This window comes from Lates calcarifer, linkage group LG23 (genome assembly GCF_001640805.2).
Source record: "Lates calcarifer isolate ASB-BC8 linkage group LG23, TLL_Latcal_v3, whole genome shotgun sequence".
Classification (NCBI taxonomy): Eukaryota; Metazoa; Chordata; class Actinopteri; family Centropomidae; genus Lates; species Lates calcarifer.
Window position 1 is genome coordinate 13,029,874 of NC_066855.1, and position 18,238 is coordinate 13,048,111.

Consider the following 18,238-nt stretch of genomic DNA (forward strand, 5'->3'; position numbering starts at 1 on the left):
GACCCAGACTTGACAAAAAATACTTCTTTAAACTCTGCCTGACTAGTAGTTAAAAATGCACTAAGTAGAAAGTAAAAGTCGAATGTTTAATATATGAGTTAAACACTTATCTGTTAAAAGACTTGCTATAATCAAGTGTGTGTGAGTAGAATACGTGAAAAGGTTTCACCCACGCAGCAAGTGTCAAGAACAGAAGTGTTTTGTCCTAGATAATTGTCCACCATTACAACTTAAGAGCTAAATGGTAACAAAGAAAAACTGATAAGTTAATGAAACATAAACAGCTCCTCAGATGGCAGGTGACTGTGGGAGAAAATGGCTGATTCATTTGATGTACCAGTGGCATGCTGGGAAGGCTCCAGCGCCTGCTGAGAGGGTCTTTTTTAATTAAGCCGTCATTCACCTCTAGAAACCTCTGCTGATGTGGCCCTGCTTGCATTCCCCCAGCAGGACATGCATACACACACAAAAGGCACACACTTGAGTCATCTCTCTTTACAGGTGTCCTCTCAACACAAACACCTCTGTCTCTACAGCCACCTGTCATGCTGCCAGTGCATAGGTTGTGTATAGATTGTGTGTGCATGAGTGTGTGGTGTGTGGGCGGCCTTGTAGCATTTCTCCAAGACAGGTGTCAGTCATGGCTGGTTTGACAGTGACATGTTGTTCACCTTTCACTGAATGAGAGAACAAGTGTCACCAGTCAGGATTTTGTTGTCGTTGTAAAATGACCTTGACATGTTGATGTCGCTCTGACAAAAGTGAGATGCTGTGTGTGTGTTGGCTCTTGAATCAATGGCATCAGAGCGAATAGTCTGCTGATCAGTATTTTTACTTTTGCTAAGGAGATTTATATTTTCTGCCCCATTTGTTTGTTTGTTTGTTTGTTAGCAGGATACCTCAAATACTTGTTAACAGATTTTGATGAAATGTGGAGGAGGAGGAGGAGGAAAGTTAGCTTCAAGGAAGGAATGAATTATGTTTTTGGATACAGTAATGTTTTGTCAATGAATTCATAACGCTTTAAGATAGAATTTTTTGGGAGGGCATTTTTCTCATAAATTTCATTTAACTCACCAGAACATGTTGGTGATTCATCCCTACTTGCTTCATTTAGCATTCAAACAAAAATATGCTTTCAGTGTTGACTTGGAAACCAAATAAGCATCTTCAAGTCACCACACCTAGGAACATCGGGAACTGCAGTATTTTATTATCTCTTAGTCTCCATCCTGTAATTCTGAGTAAATCTCTTTTCCACCGGCATTACTGTTGTTTTGGCGTTCTCCATCATTATTGGTTTCTTTTCAGTGGGCGGCAGGAAAGTGTTGATATTACAGCATCGATGGTGCCAGGCCTAACCATCACTGTGTCAGACCGTGTGGGTGGACATCCTGTGGATGTGTGATGCCTCTACTACACATTGCAATGGCACACAATTAGCGCCACAAGGGAGCCAAATGCTTTATTGCCCCCCCCCCCCCCCCTTTCCTTCTCCTGTAATATCTCCTCCTCTTATATTGTCCTCTCTCATCTCTCTCCAGCAATCTATAACTACGATGCCCGGGGAGAGGAGGAGCTGTCGCTGCAGATTGGAGACACAGTGCACATACTTGAGACATATGAAGGTGAGTACAGGCTTACTGATGACATTTGTGATGAGAGCTGACATACCAGGGCGTCCAACGTTATTTTCCTGTCATCAGTCGTACCTCTTTTGTTTTGTCAAATTTTTGTAAACACAGATGATATATTAGCAATAGTGATTATGATGGTGTGTCCCTGCTATAGCAACTGCACCCCCTTCAGTTTGCCAGGTAGTGTACAAGGCGTGCTATATTCACAGTGTTTTTTCAACTTTAATGTAATTCCTTATTGTAAATTGAATAATAAAACAACCAACTTTTTAAAAAGCTTTAATGTTGAAATGGAACTTTAATGCAGCTTTTATTGCGTGTTAGTTGTTTTTATCCACCTTGTGTTCTGTACATGGGAAAAGCAGATTCAATTTAACACAATTCTCTTCTTCATTAGACTGGTACAGAGGGCATAGGCTGAGGAGAAAATCCAAAAAGGTAAGTGGCCTGTGAACAAATGTTTTTACACTTTAATTCGCTCTTTATAGCTTCAGTTTTTCAGCTGTTCAGCTTCTGTCCCAGTAATACAATGATGTTGCCTTCATTGTTATCTCTTCCTCCACCCAGGGCATATTTCCTGCTTGCTATATACACCTGAAAGAGGCCACGGTCGAGGGCAGTGGGTTAGTACTTTTCTACTTCCGCTTTAGGATGACGTGAACTTATGGGGGGAGTTTTTCACAAGGAAGACGATTGCTTCTTCTTTCGTTTTGCTTGTATGTAAGATTATATGCTAATGATTATCTGTTATGACTGCAAAACAAAACAAAAAACAAAAAAAAAACCAGATTAGAAGTTTGTCTTCTCAACTTATTCCCTGACCTACTGAGTAGCTTGTTGGCCAGATAAAAGTATAAGTTGTATGTAGATAGCCTCCGAGGGTGTTTCAGTGGAAAGGTCTTCAGTTGATGTGATGTGACATGTGTGTTGTTGTTCCACAACTCGTGGCGCTGTTTTTTGTTTTGATCTGTCTTCTTTGATTTCCCTTGCACACCACAAAATAATAAACCCTCAACTTCAAAGTCCTTGGATTCAACTGAAAACCTTGAGGAACAGATATTTTTTCATAGAATTATAACTAAAGGGTCCAAATAAAGCTGTTAAATTAACCTGAATCACTCAGATAGCAGGGAACATGTTTAAACACTAACAACTGAAGAAACATGTGCAGTATGTGATGAATTTACTTGCAGCAGAAGGCTTGATAGACTAATATCCTCAGAGATTCCCCTACCTTCTCTGCTCACACACTGTCTGTGATCTGACACGTTGTCTCAGCATGGAGAGGAGAAGGCAGAAGGGACACACAGTCACCGGCTCATATTTGTTCCCTATCACTGCAGGCAAAAAGAGACAGTCATTCCCACAGAGCTGCCTTTGGTTCAGGAGGTTACCACCACACTGCGGGAGTGGGCTACAATATGGAGGGACTTATATGTGGTAAGCTACAACGTCCTCTCCCAGTGGAAACACACACGTATATACACTCATGTTATATTCAGTGCATGTTGCAGAGCTTATGTAGGGGCTTATGTTCTATAGGCTTTTATTTTTGCTGTCAAATATTGTCATCTGCCTCAAAGATTCTGTAATGACCAGGTATGACCAATTTAGATGGAATTTTATATTCACAAAACTTAGTTGAATTTGGCTTAAGGTGATTCCACCTGCTCACATCAATAAGAGCTTTGTTCACCTGCGCTGTCCTGCACAGCTGGTAGTGACACACCTGAGCAGCCAGGCTAAACCAGTCCTCCTAACAGTCAACAATGCAGGCACAAGAGCACTTGGATGTTCTCTTGTTACTTTTCTCCTGTGCACACATGTTCATCCGTCTGTCTCTGCCGACAGGGGGACAAGCGTGAGATGTTCAACTCCGTCCGTGACATGATCTACGACCTCATCGAATGGCGTTCCCAGATCCTGTCCGGCACCCTCCCACAGGACGAGCTCACGGAGCTCAAACAGAGAGTCACCTCCAAGATAGACTACGGCAACAAGTGAGGATTCAGTCTTTAGAGGCTTTTAGTCCTGTCCTTCCCCTTACAGCTTATATCCCTTTATCCCCACATCTATCTGGAAAAATGACTCTTGTTGGAATAGGTCAGCAGTGTCAGTCAATAGAAAATGACGGGTCATCACTTAGCTTGAGGAAAATGAGAGGGATTTAGCTTCAGCAAACCGTACTGTATTCCATCATGAAGCGACAGCCCTTGCTGTGTCTGCATTGGGTCCAGAAAATTGGTTGAAAATGAAAATTGTGAGGCTCCATACTGTTCCTGTGATGAAACTTTAAACCTTTGGCCAGGTAGAAAAATGTCTTTCGCTTCTGTAGAAGCGGGGATGAGGTGATGAACTACATTGACTCCTGGCATCCATGTTGGTAGCATGTTCCATAGAGAAAAAAATAGTGGAGCTTTGAAAGAAAAAAGTGGAGCTGTGGGAATATTGTATGAGGAGACAATGAGGCAAAGGGAGTGGCAGCTATTTCCTCGTTCACAAATGCAACCACACATTCATAATATTTACCATGGTTGTATCACTCTTTAATTCTCCCCCATTTTTATGCAAGGTACCTGGATCTCGATCTGGTGGTCAGAGACAAAGATGGAAACATACTGGATCCCGAGCTCACCAGCACCATCAGTCTGTTTAGAGCACATGAGGCGGCCTCCAAACAAATTGAGGACCGGATCCAAGAGGAGAAGGTAAAGATAGAGAGGGCCTGGTCCTCAATCTTAGACATCATTTTTACACTTGTAGCTAAACTCTGGTCTTTATCCAGATAGTACATCAGTGATAAGTAAAAGCACATTACTCCATGGTGTGATTGTGTGAGTGTGATTTGAATGTAGTCACATCTTCATCTCGTTCTTTCTGGCTCGTTGAATCTCATCCAGAGTCAAACAAACGTAGTCACGCTGTTCACATTACAAACGCCACAAGGTAGAGGGGTTATCACTGCTCTTCATGCGAGATAATTGTTTTAGATGACCCCTCATTTATCTTCATTGGGGAAAGCTTTCCTCTACAGTAGTGTATTTTCCATCCCTATGCAAAATCGTATTGAACATCTCTCTATGACAGTGTAGGTTGAATGGCCTACCACTTTGATCCTGACTGAAATATCCTGGCATTTTGATGGACTTATGTGAAGCTAGGTTTAGCTATTGGGTATAGCTATCAAGATCCCCAGAGGTTACAGCACATAAACAAATAGGAAAAGTGTTTTTTAAAGTAATAAAAATGCCTGAAAAACACAGGATCCCTGTAGTTCAGTCTGGAATGGAATTTTGCATTTGCACAACTTTAGTCTAGTGGTAAAAATGAGGCCACTCCTGCCACACACACAAAAAAATGCTTGACTGCTTCCTCATGAACTCAGGAACACAGCCAGATGCCCTGTCTATTTCACTTGGCGTATCAGTGGTATCCCTCACCTGAGTGTCAGCTGGCAGTATGTGGTGGTGCCAGATGCAAAGTGCCCTGCAGTTATGTGGTCTCATCTTACGCGACCTTTTCATGCAGAGGTCTTTACTGCATATGCATGGGCAATAAGAAAGTGTCCAGGTCAAGGCGATAAATATTTATGATGTGATCCCAGCATATTTTTGAAGGGCATCCAGGGAACCACGCAGTCAGTCCACCTTTTACTGTAGAAGCAGTCCAGGAGATCAAGTGAATGTAAAAGCTTTTTATTCCAGAAGGGGATGATTATAATGGATTCTGATGGCTTTATAGACATTGTTAAATCTTGCTTCTTAACTTGTTAAATTTTCAGAAAGACACCGAGACTGTGGCTGACATTTAATAATTCGGTGTGCAGTTACCAGCCGCAACTACGTATGGAATCTCTTTCCTGATATGCTGATGTTGTTGATGATATCATCGTTCAAACTACTCAGGCCTTAGGCCTACCTGCATTTGACAGAAAGATGTGGAATATTGAATGTGTAACCTCTGTTTCTCTCTGGCAGTCTCAGAAGCAGAATATCGATCTGACCAGGCAAGCAAAGTTTGCTTCCACTCCAGCATTTGCCCTCTTTGTGACTCTGAAGAATGTGGTATGTAAGATTGGTGAAGATGCAGAGGTTCTGATGTCACTCTATGACCCGGTGGAGTCCAAATTTATCAGGTAGAGCCATCTCTTTCTTTTTGTCTCTCTTTCTTTCTCTTTGTTCCACTCACTCAAATAAGTGCAAATTACACTCAAGGAGTCTTTTCCCTATTCAATCCAACTTTTACAGTTTGTTTGTGATAGATACAGATTTATTTCTGGACAGTTTAAGTCATTGCTTTTGACTTTATTCAGTTTCAAGGCCTCATTTTTCATAACATTTTTCAGGACTTAATGCAGTGACATAAAAAAAGAGTCATTAGAGGATGAGTTTAGTTCTGCCCCTCTCACACACAAGATTAAATCCACAGTCTTCTATGTATCATATATCTAGATGGCATTTGATGTTTGAGACTCACTCACACTTTCCAGAACTGCTAACTGTAACAGCTGAGTACAAAGTAATGCACACTTGCACACACACACACCATGCAAGAACATGACCAGACCAAGCACAGCCTGCTGCCCAGGGATTTTCTATTGTTTTAGGATTGTGACAGCAAATTATCACAAGTAGAGCAGCTCGGCTGTGGAATGTTTCTTTTGCATCCAACATCAGTCGAAGCATTTTTGTTTTCCAAGCGGATCGGTGTCTGGATTAACATTCAGGCATTCTGCGGCTTTTGAGGGAAACTATAGTTAATGCAACTAATCTGATTGGTCAAATTCACTGTATCATAAGATGGGTCAATGCAAATATGAGAATGCGAGACACATAATGATGACTCATGCTTCTTCTGTCTTCCTCTCTCCTTCACAGTGAAAACTACCTGGTGAAATGGTCAAGTTCAGGTCTGGTGAAAGACATAGACCAGCTTCATAATCTGCGGGCGGTCTTCACAGTGAGTGCGTTTGTCTTGTGCGTGTGTGTGTGTGTGTGTATGCACGTGTGCCCCTGGCAGCGCACTGTTTATTCAGCCATGTTATGAGGCATGTGGGAGCCTGTTTGCAGAGCCTGTATTTGTTAAGCTCTCTCAGAAAGAGCCCGGCTCGCTGTGTGTATTTACCAAGGCAGTCACCTCTATCTAATGGAAGCCCAAGGGCAGAAGGGTCAGTGTGCACCCATTGGGAGCACTTTGCTAGTTTTGGAAGGTATTGCCCACAGGAAATGAATCTGTGGACACAATCACAGATGTTGCTGAGGCAATTTGTGGTGAAAAGTTTGCCCCTAACACAAACTCATCTTCACATAAGAAGGTGCCATTAATCGATCTGTTGTTGTGCATCCTGGCATCGCTGTAGCCTAAAAAAGGCTGTTGCCAGATCAGACTTTAAATCCAGTTGGATCAAATCGTATAATCTGATCGTAATAGTTTGGGATTGGTCTATCCAAAATATAAATCATTGTTTAGTGACTCTAAGACAACAGCATTAGGAATTTTCCATAACTTTTCAGTTTTCTCTCCTCAGGACTTAGGCAGTGAAGATCTTAAAAGAGAGAAGATCAGCTTTGTGTGTCAGATTGTCAGAGTGGGGCGCATGGAGCTGCGAGACAACAACACCAAGAAGCTGACATCAGGACTAAGAAGGCCCTTTGGAGTGGCAGGTAAATCAGACTACACAGAGACTCTGTGATAACCTGCTGTTTCAAAAAGAGCAGCAAGGCATGAGTTTTAACACTGTAATCAGAGGTTACTTTTCAAAAACACACATCGTCTCAGACCTTTGTATAACTTTGAATATCGTGTGTGAGCTGAGAGCAGATCCCTTTTGTCTTCCAGTTCAAAGTTAAGTATTGTGCCAAAGTCCTTGCATGGATGAATAAATGTGTTGGCTAAATTTCAGAGATATCCAGCTAAAAGTAGAAAGAAGAATTAGTGTTTGATTCATCTCCGGTTGGAAAGCTGCCACGTGTGTCGTAAACTAATTAGATTGGCGTTTTGCCCACGGTTGTCCAACAGAGAAAATTATACCCCTCTATCGTCTTTTTCCCAGTGCCACTTGAGGGGAAGGTAAATGACAGCCTGATTGATGATAGCCTATCTTAAAACATCATCATCATCATCATCATCATCATCATCATCATCATCATGCTACACACAGCATGATGGAAAGCCTGATTTTTAAGATTTACTCTTTTTGATACATGGTTATAAAGTACTTTACATGGTTGACCTCTGACTTGTAGAGTAAAGGTGCAGTTGTACACACAATTACCGGTTACTGCAAATGTTGGCCTCATCTCCTGTTGACCTGTTAATGCGGATAGAAATAAACATTGTCTTCATGTATTATGTGTTAGAAAGTGGAGGAGTCATTATTCTGGCACTGTGACACCACACAATTTTGTATAACTTTGCTACAAACAGCAACATCACTCTTTTAAACTGTGTCGTGTCAATATTTCTACATTGCACGATTGTTTTTAGTGAAGTTTCACTGATGGCAAACAAGACTCAACATCAATTTGTGTATGCTTTTGTGACCAGAGTTATCTGTTTCTGCTTTCACCCCTGATGTGGCCTTACCATGCTAGTTCTCTTTCACAGCCACGCTTCACTCTTCAGGCCTTGAGAATGTTTTAACCTCCCTCTCTTTGTTTTCCCACAGTAATGGATGTCACCGACATCATAACAGGCAAAATGGACGATGAGGACAAACAGCACTTTATCCCATTTCAGCCGTAAGTGCATTGTTCAGCAGCACCAAATAAATTACATTTATACATAAGGGAGCATGGAGTTTCTTAAAGCTAGGGATAATGTTGCAAAAAATAGCACGGCTGGTATATTTCTGCTCTCACACTTAACACCATCATTATCAGTATGTACAGTATGTCAGAGACACTGGTTGTATTTTTTTATTTTTTATTTTTTCAAGTCTTGAATCCTTGACACCTGATTAGCGGGGGTTTTAAGACAGTAGCGCTCCCCTATTCCCTGCTGACTCAATTAAGGCAATCTCATTAACTGCTGCCATTCTCGTAGGATGGCGTACAGAGCCAGAGTAACCTTTTCCTTAACGTGATTTCCTGCATAATTGGAAATGCTTCAGATTCAGGCAGTTTAGCTGGCAGATCACCTCACTTAACAGTTTTATCTGCGAACATAAATCATGGAAATTAGAGCCTTCTAGTGTAAAGAGAAGAACAGAATCTACAAGGGGTTATTTATGTCCAAGTGTGAATATTTGCCACTGAATTTTAACAGATGAAGTTTTTTTTTTGTTTTAAATGGCAGTTCCACAACCCATTACTGCATGTTTTTTAAGACCAGCAGAGACAGGAAGTGAAGGAGCTATTTAGGGAAGGTTTGACGAAGTGATGTAATTTGGATAGACTCCTGGCATCCAAATAGAAAAATGGAAATTGCTTTCAGAAATGGATAAGATAGATCAAAATCTTGCTGAAATAGTTTTTGTTTTTCCCCAGACACTCCTTTATTATAAGTCTGACACAGTGCTGGCTTGATCTGTGGCATGTTGTGTAGATACAGACTGACTTGCACTTGCATGTAGATGATACATTTGTAGGATAAAATGATCAATGAGATGATGACAGAAAATTGACAACAGTTTTGCACATTGATTAAGTTTTTAAATCACTTAAGAAAGAAATGACAAATTCTCTAATTGCAGCCTTGCATATGTGAGGATTTGCTGTGTTTTATATCATTGTAACTCACTTACCTTTGTGCTCTGAGCTGTGGGTGGGACAAACCCAGCCATTTGAAGACAAAACCCTGGCCTCTGGGAAGTTCTGATTGACATTTACTGTTAACTAAACATTCACTAAAAATAATCAAGACAGCTGATAATGAGAATAAGTAAAATAATAATCTCAACTCCCATCTCAACTGTTTATCTTTTTTTAGTATTAGATTTTTTTTCCCTTCCCACCTTGTCCTGGATACCCTTTCAATATCCCACTGTGTCTAACTCAGCATTTTTTGTAAAAACCTAGTCCCAGTGTTAAAATTTTGCTATTGCAAATTGTAAGGGATACTTGTCTTGTGCCTGTTATCGTACAGTGTTTTGTCCTGCGAATGCACAAATCTATGCTCTCCCTTATTCTGCTTCCTTGTTTTGATTTGTCGGACACACTGAAGACAGTCTGAAACACAGAGATCCTTTACTGCCTTCTCCATGCTGACATCATCGCTGTCTTCTCCTTCCATGCTTTTTCCCTTCCTCTGTTTACTCAGAGTCGTCTACGCTGCAGATGCCATCCCAGCCTGACGCACACATTTCTCTCACAGCTGCCACACACGTGGTGCTTCCTAGATCACATCTGCTACTTTCTTATGCTCTGTACATCACTCGTTTCATTCAGTGTGGCACTCTCTACACCTGAGGCCCTGTGGAGTACAACACAAGTTATGTTTTAGCTTGCGTTCTTATTAAAACAGTGACTGTGTGTCAGGGATTGTATATATTCTAGGGTTTTACAACATGGGATTTTGAGTGTCCCACCTTGAAAACATTTTCAACTCAAGTCTTGTCTTGAGTGTCCCACCTTGAAAATGTTTTCAAGGTGGGACACTCAAGACAAGACTGACTGTGGGCAGGTCAAGCTTCCCACAGCTGAAGTGGCACTATAAATGCTGACTGGGCATCATTTCCTAAATGAAGATTTCTCTGTGTGTTTCTTTCGTCACCCATCCTGCCTCACTGTTAACTGCTAACAAGTGGCTTTGTGTCTGTCACGGTATTCGCATCACTCCTCGGTGTGTCTCTCTCTTTCTCTCTTTTCATCCCACTCGCCTCCTCACACCATCACTTTGTGGCTCTTTCTGCCCCGCTCCTCCTCCTCCTCCTCCTCCTCCTCCTCTGTCTCTATCACCTCTTCTTCTCTGTGGTGTTGGCCCGTTGTGTGCATACTGCAGGCTAGCGTTGGATGACGCCATTCGCCACAAGCAGCTGAACATCTCCCGTTTTTCACCCAGGGTGGCGGGGGAGAACGACTTCCTCCAGACCGTCATCAACAAAGTTATCACCGCCAAAGAGGTCAATCACAAGGGTCCAAGGTACAGTGCAAAGTTCAGATATAACAGCCAGAAGCCAAGGAGGAAACACGCCACACTACTGTCAGGCCTGATCAAAATCCAAACTTGATGTTTGATGATTTTTCTAGACATCCCATTAGGAGGTTAAATGAGGCTGAGGGGGAAGCCACATTCTCATAACACTGATGCAGCCTTTTTATTTTTAATCCTATTAATCAGTGTCTTGGCTCATATTAGCTTCCTCAGGAAACTGGGGTGTGCAATATGTGCCAAAACCTTAATAAAATTATGAAAAAAAAACCAGATGTTTGTATCAGAGTTGTGAGTGTGCGCTTATCTATGTAGAAAAAGTTCTTTATTTATTCCTTCGTCTAAGATAAATATTTTAAGATCCGCACAAGGAAGGCCCAAATTGTAATCAAGATTAGAGGTTAACGTTAAACATGCAAAATTTGACCTTAACCTTTATTTCATACTGCACTTTATAACTGTTCATACAATATACCATTACCCCCAACACACTAGCAAGGTGTTGAAACTGTTCATCTTCCTTATAAGTACATAATTTTTTGCCAAGTGCTCACATTATAAATCACTGTTCATACTATAAATAGTTGGACTCATCACCATGACGACAGGATCTAAGTAATCCAGCTGTTAATTAAGCTATCGAGTCTCCTGCAGAGACTAGATCTTATCGGTGATTTGACATCATCAGTTGGAAGAACAGCCATCTGAGGGATTGTGTGCTGGGAGGGGAGAAACAACATGACAGCCTCCATGGCATTGTCATGCCCTATGAAGATGTACTTGGATAAATGTCAGGTCTGCTCCGGCCCACACTGGGAGGAACAGTAGAGCACTGAGAGCAGCTGTTTCGGTCACGCTCGCTTATCAAAAGGCTTCCAGCTAGGCTAGCGAGAGATGTGTCACTCATAACAATATGGGGCTTGTAAAGTGAAAGTGAATAAAGCTCCAGGATTCACAAGCGCTGCTCATTTTGGTGGCCTGTGAAGAGGGTGCGCTACAGGATGACTGCTTAATTGGATGCCCTTTTTTTTTCAGTCTCGTTCAGAGGTATGTATTTACGCTGCTTTGTTTTTCCTGAGAGACTATTAAGGCTGAGTGAGTGTGGCTACGGAGCTGAATCTGCCACACCATGCAGTGTGTAGAAAAGAGGCTTTTCCAACCAGTAGAATAAGCAGAGCTGCTACTGCTGTTAAATTGTTAGAAAATATGACCCATGAAAGTCCCTTGAAGGCCCTTTGTTTCAGAGTCATTCAGAGCCACAGAGTTTCCTCTCAAGCACTGCACTCTCACATTTTCCAAGACCTATTATTTAAGTCTGGGAATTACTGTCCAATTTAAATATTCTACAATAAATGTCAGTTATTCATATAAAAACAAAGAGTGCCTAAAGAAGAAGTCTTGGGCACTGGGGACATTATCATGAATTTTGCAGTGGGATATAAAAGATGATTTTTTTTTCAGACTTCCCATTTAGGGTAGCAAGTTTCTGTTTGTTTGTTGTGGAGAAACATATTGTTTTGCTCCTTCTGTTAGTACTCGGAAGGCCAAGGAGAACATCCTGTATAAGGGAAATGCTTTAAACCTCCGGCAGTAAGGTGCTATACTGTATATGTCAAACAGGGCTGCAGTGATTTTTTTTCCCCTACAATAATGTAGCACTTTGATGTCTACAGGGATTTTGTAGTTTGTCACTCCACTTATGCACACCTTACTACACCACACTTTCAACCAAGCACAAGGTAAACACACATGTTTCCCCTTGTTATTATGTTCTCCTAATGACATCCCTGAGGGAAGCTTCTATTTAGCATCTTGCCCTAGGGCTGTTACGTGTCACTCTTGACAACTGACAGTGGAAAAGTGTGAGAAGAAACCTCTTTTTAGTGTTTTCCTGGGGCAGTTTGCTTTCACGCCGTCTTCTCCTAACTCGGCCCCACTCCTCTTTGCCTCGAATGCATCACCAGGCCTGTGGGTGACTCTGAAGCTGCTTCCTGGAGACATCCATCAGATTCGGAAGGACTTCCCTCACCTGGTGGATCGATCGACGGCCGTGGCTCGCAAGATGGGCTTTCCTGAGATCATCATGCCAGGTTGAGTATTTTGAAAAGCTTCACCTTAGCCCCCCCTCTCTGAGAGTATCCATTCAAAGTTGATTGACTCAACCCTTCGTTCATTCAGCAAGTGATTTAGAATTAAGGTCTACTATTTTACCAAATGTCAGTGAGGGAGATAAGCACATATCATAGTTCATTAAGGTTTGATTGAGACATTAGTTATTTAATGGACTGAAGTCAGCCCTAAAGCCTACGGTGCCAAATATCCACTTATACTGCCTAAGATGTATTATAGATAGATAGATGTTATACTATAATATTCATGTATATAATATATACTATAATATTCATATATATATATATATATATATATATATATATATATAGTCTTCTAGTGAAGAAAAGTGTAGATTTCCTGACATGCTTGTTTTGTTTCCTAAAGGTGACGTTCGAAACGACATCTACGTGACTTTGGTTCAGGGAGACTTTGACAAGGGGAGCAAGACCACGCCCAAAAACGTCGAGGTGACCATGTCTGTTTACGACGAGGACGGCAAGAAGCTGGAGGTATGGCTGAGGAATGTCAGCTTGCTTCTTTGGTGTTTTTCCTGGGGTCAGCTCATTCTCAGCATTCAGGGCACAACCGCTGTGGCCAATCGGTCTCTCAGACAGTCTGTGATTTACCGGGCTTTCTTTAATCCCACACAGCTCAGCATGCCGCTTAACTGACCAGGACTCCTATAAAACTGTGTGATACACAGGCCAGACTGTATGCCTTTGCCGCGTGTCAAAAATGACAGAATACAATATTGCTGCTTTGTGGTTGATTGACTAGCTTAAAATTTGGCTCACCACTGCAAGAATCAGCCTTTATCACTGTCAGAGTCAGTTCTAGATTTAAGTGTGCGGATAGGCAATGTGGGCAGCATAGTATGTGAAAGTTGCAAGTGATGAAAGATGTGAAATCAGCATTTTCCTTCTGCTATAATTACCTTTGCTAATTAAGGTAGAAGGATAATTTTCTCCCCTGTCTATTTGTTTGCTGTCATCCCTTGGTGCAGAGATCAGTTAATTATATTTTGGTGTTGGTCAGCAGTCAATTATTTTAATTTCAGTCTTACCTGTTCCAGGTTTGCAGCTTAACACTATTGCACTAAATTCCTGTAGAAACTTGAACCAGAAAGACACAAACAATTAAACACCAGTCATTATAGTGGCCACCAATCTGCAAGTTAAAGACAATGTTTAATGGACTTTTTCTTCCGAGCGCTGTCTACTTTGTAATCATGTGCCAACCCATCGGTGTCTAATGTCCTAATAAAGCCTTTGTTTCATCTAGAGTTTCTAGCCAGTGACCCCTTTCTCTGATGTTTAATTATTCTCACCCCCTGCTTGACATTAACTCTTGTTCTGCAGAGGCCATCAGTTAATGGGGCACATGAGAGGTTTAGAGCAGTTGGACATGAGTAGTACGTGGGAGGAATCGGGGCAGGAGGTGTGTGTGTGTGTCTGTGGGAGTGTGTGTGCTCACGTGTCAGTGAATGTTCAGTTTTTGTTGTGGTTTTTTGAGGGCCTCAGTTTGTAGTGAGTATTAGCTTTCATTAAATGAAGGTATATCTAATGTAATTGCTGTAGGGCTATTATTAATTCCATTACATTCTATAGATATAATGCTATTATTTCCACACTCAGAATATTATGGAATTAGAGTGGAAGTTGCTGATGAGGGAGGATTGATTTGAGATGACAGATCCCCACTTGTGGGGAGGCCTCCTGCAACCAGTGAATCAGATGAGAACGCTATTACCCGTGGCTGCCTCAATTATACACATTAGTCTTAGACTGAGAGGCTTCGTCAATGATTGGGCCCAGCAGGCTGAGGAAGTGTAAAGATCAGCGGTGATTATACTGTAAATGCAGTTCTGACAATACAGTTAATGCTTGGTTGTCTCATTGCTCCACAAGTAGTCTCACTGTGATTATTTTTGGATGTCGCACATGTAATATACAGTAATTACAGACAAATCTTTTACTTTGCACCAGGTATCTTAGAAACACGTTATGTATTTATTTTACAACGTGTAAAATGAATAATGTGATTCTCAGGGACTGATCACAGTTCACTTGGTAGAAGTGCTCCCCCTCCTCAGCTGGTGTCAGTATAACATTTTACTATGTATGTGTACTTATGGCTGTCCGAGCCTCTGAGATGTAATGACTGGAATCAGTGACAGTGGTTGACAGTGGCCAGGTTGTCTTTGTGGAGCTAGAGCTCCCTTCAACATCTTGTCTTGCAGCTTTCCACAGAAGCGCTCATTCTTCATCTCTTCAGTTCTCCAGGGATCAGTGCCTAATTGGTCAAATTCTCCCTCTTCCTTCCTGGATTTTAATTTGCTGAAAGGAAATTTCTGTTTTTGACATGAGAGGCTTTGTCACTTCCTGTCTGTCACTTTAATGTCTGAAGCTTGGTATGATCTTTGAACACAGAGCACTGAGCATGGAGTCACAATCACTGCTAGCTCAAAATAAAACACATTTTGTTGTCAACAAACCTTTCATATAACAGGGCACTGGGAGATGGCAAAATGGAAAGTAAAGTAAAATTACTCACATTGAGGCAAGGTTTATAACTTTTTGTCTGGATGTTTCTCTTTCTGTTCTAACCTTATCCCCTCTTATCCCCTCCGCTCCTCTCTGTCCCTTTTCTTTCTGTTGGTCTGGTCTCTATTTGCCTCTGGATTTTGTCATCCTTGCTTTGTCTCAAAAAGAATTTGTGATGTTGCGTAGTGAGAGTCTGGACAGTTATTGCTCATCACCCTGACATATTAGTGCATCCCCACAAACCTTTCTCACCTGCAGCTAGACCTCGGCCACTCTGCCGCCCCTCTTTTCGCCTCGAAAATCTGTAACTGTCATGAGTCCCAGCCACTTAGTGAAGGGAGAAGGGGTGTAGGTTGGGGGGCAGAATTGCAGGAGCTAGCAACCTGCCCCCCAACCCCACCCCCCACCCCCCGATCTGCTCAGCATGGCTGGGAGGAGGGGGGGGGGCGGTTATTCCTCATAATTGCTGGTTGTCAGAAACCATTAGTGTTGGACTGTTTCAGCAGCCGTGCACTAGCAGGCCAGGGAGTCAGCTGCAGTAGTGGGAGGAAAGAGGTAGGCTGGCTGAGTGGAGATTGATAGAAAACAAGGCATGCGTGTCGTCCGCTGTCACTCCATCCCTCGAGCCAAATCCCCCAGTGGGGCGAATAGTATTTTACATATGCACCCTTACCCTTTGTAGAAACTCAGGGGACCCACTAGGCAGAACAATTTACATGGCTGGATCCATCTGTACCAGCTGGTCCTTTTTCCTTGTGCCTGGCTCCCCTCCTCTTCTCTCTGCATGTGAGCTACCGCCCCTCCTTCTTAAATAATTAATTTCAATTTTATTTCTTATTTCCACAATGCTGTCATGAGATTGGCAGCCAACAGGCAGGTGCTCATGCATAAAGTGCATCCAGATTTTTAAAGCCCTTTCTGTGAGATGAAGACTTTCTGCCCTTGGGACTACATTTTATGAAAAAAGTGCTAGTCAATTTTCCACATGCTGTGAGTGTGCTAATGTTTTGACAGGGTGATAATAGCTCAACCATCACAATTTTGCCTCTCACAGCTAAAGCCAGCATAATCAGATAACCATCTGTATTATTTGATAACTTGTTGGTTTTCTTTTTGTATTTTCGCTCTGTTTATCTAGAATGTGATCTTCCCTGGAGCTGGAGATGAGGGGATCAATGAGTACAAGTCTGTCATCTATTACCAAGTCAAGCAGCCACGCTGGTTTGAAACAATAAAGGTGCGTCCCTCTTTACTTGTACCCCCTCATTTCTTCTTTTTTTATTCATTTTGGTCATTATTTTCGATATTGACTGCAATACCACCCTTTGATAGAATTCTCCCTATCCATTATTCATCACAATACAGGTTTCCACTACCAGAACTTTGTAGCATGAACAGTGTGGTGTCCGCTGAATAATAACCAGTGAAGCTTTGATGCATAGACAAACAGTAATGATTATGAAAACGCACAGTAGATTAAACGGTCAATGTGGTGGCAGCAGAAATGTACAAAAATATGAAATCATTGATGCATGATGCTTAAAGGTCCATACTACTGGGTTTGCATGCTTTAGCCCACCACAAATCATGCTACTCCAGACAACCACTGTTTTCAATCAGTTTCTGTGTAATAGGAAATTCCTGGTTCACTCTGCTCCTGTCCTGCAGCTTTTTGAATCTGTGTCCATGGTTATAGATGTCTCACTGTCCCTTTCTGTCCCTTATCTCAGGTTGCTATTCCTATTGAAGATGTGAACCGTAGCCACTTACGGTTCACGTTTCGCCACCGCTCATCGCAGGACTGTGAGTACAAATGTCAGCATGTGAATAATCAGTTTTGCCGATGACCAGCTGCACAATTGGCTGCTAATCTATCCACAGCAAAAATAATGGAAGATATCCAATCCAAGCAGATGTGCTGCACGGTGATAAATACTTTGAAGCTCACCCTTTGTCACATTAATCAGAGGTATTAGTCTGCCCCTGCACAAAGCAGTGTCATGGAGTAGCTTGTCAGAGACTACAGCTGGGATGTGAAAAATGCCTGAGGGAACTCATTTGTTTACTGGGACCAGTGTGTAGCTGAATGCAGCCAGTGTTGTACGTCCTTCTGTTTTTTAACATCCTTTTTAATTTTGGGGGTGTAGAGGGCAGGAAAGCCTGGTACTGGCAGCCTTGCCATCCCATCTGCCTGCCACATGGCGAGGCCATCCCTCCAGCAGAAGGAGTGGTGCAGGGAAAAGTATTTTGGAGAGGTTATAGCAGCCATGACAGGTGTATATACACAAAGCAATCAGTTCATATGGCACAAGCAGAACTGGGAGGATATCAACATGGGATGGTAATCTGCAGCTGCTGTCATCCTCCAGTTCCAAAATCTTCCAGCTCTCTTTGCTTCTCACCTGCATGCAGGTGGTTTGGAGAAAATGGCCAGGTCTCAGAGCTGAGTGCTGGTTTATAATCCACTTGGAGAGCCTTCTTGTCATGCTTGGCACCTTGCTTCTCCGGGGACTAATGCTGTTACGAGGCATACCTTTGAAACTCTGTGACTTGCTGTTATCTCGCTATAACGGTTGCTTTAGAAACTGGTTCACCTCAAGTGACTCTGGGACAACAGGGGCATGCTGATGCTGCCAACTCATCACTGATAATTGATAATAGAGTGATAATTTGAAAAAGTGTAATGGCTGGATTATATGGATTTGTGTTTGGTGTATGTCATGTATTTCCCTGTCAGTGAGTGTGTTTATATGACTATACCTCTCCCGTCATAGAGATATATGGTTATTCAAATCCCCTGTACGCATGAATCTAACTTTATCCAAGTTTCTGACTGTCTGCATCTGTGCAGTGCTG

At 42.1% G+C, this 18,238-nt stretch overlaps 1 protein-coding gene across 1 annotated transcript in view; it reads left to right on the forward strand.

The window, feature by feature from the left end:
• The window catches only part of dock1 (dedicator of cytokinesis 1), a 167,794-nt gene that overhangs the window by 17,791 nt on the left and 131,765 nt on the right, over nucleotides 1–18,238 (forward strand). Inside the window, 16 exon segments of the mRNA XM_051066127.1 lie at nucleotides 1,545–1,628; nucleotides 2,035–2,075; nucleotides 2,205–2,260; nucleotides 2,981–3,077; nucleotides 3,489–3,637; nucleotides 4,210–4,345; nucleotides 5,615–5,772; nucleotides 6,515–6,596; nucleotides 7,165–7,300; nucleotides 8,305–8,377; nucleotides 10,578–10,711; nucleotides 12,461–12,466; nucleotides 12,692–12,817; nucleotides 13,224–13,348; nucleotides 16,521–16,619; nucleotides 17,113–17,185. Of these exon segments, the coding sequence (XP_050922084.1) occupies nucleotides 1,545–1,628; nucleotides 2,035–2,075; nucleotides 2,205–2,260; nucleotides 2,981–3,077; nucleotides 3,489–3,637; nucleotides 4,210–4,345; nucleotides 5,615–5,772; nucleotides 6,515–6,596; nucleotides 7,165–7,300; nucleotides 8,305–8,377; nucleotides 10,578–10,711; nucleotides 12,461–12,466; nucleotides 12,692–12,817; nucleotides 13,224–13,348; nucleotides 16,521–16,619; nucleotides 17,113–17,185 (1,575 nt within the window).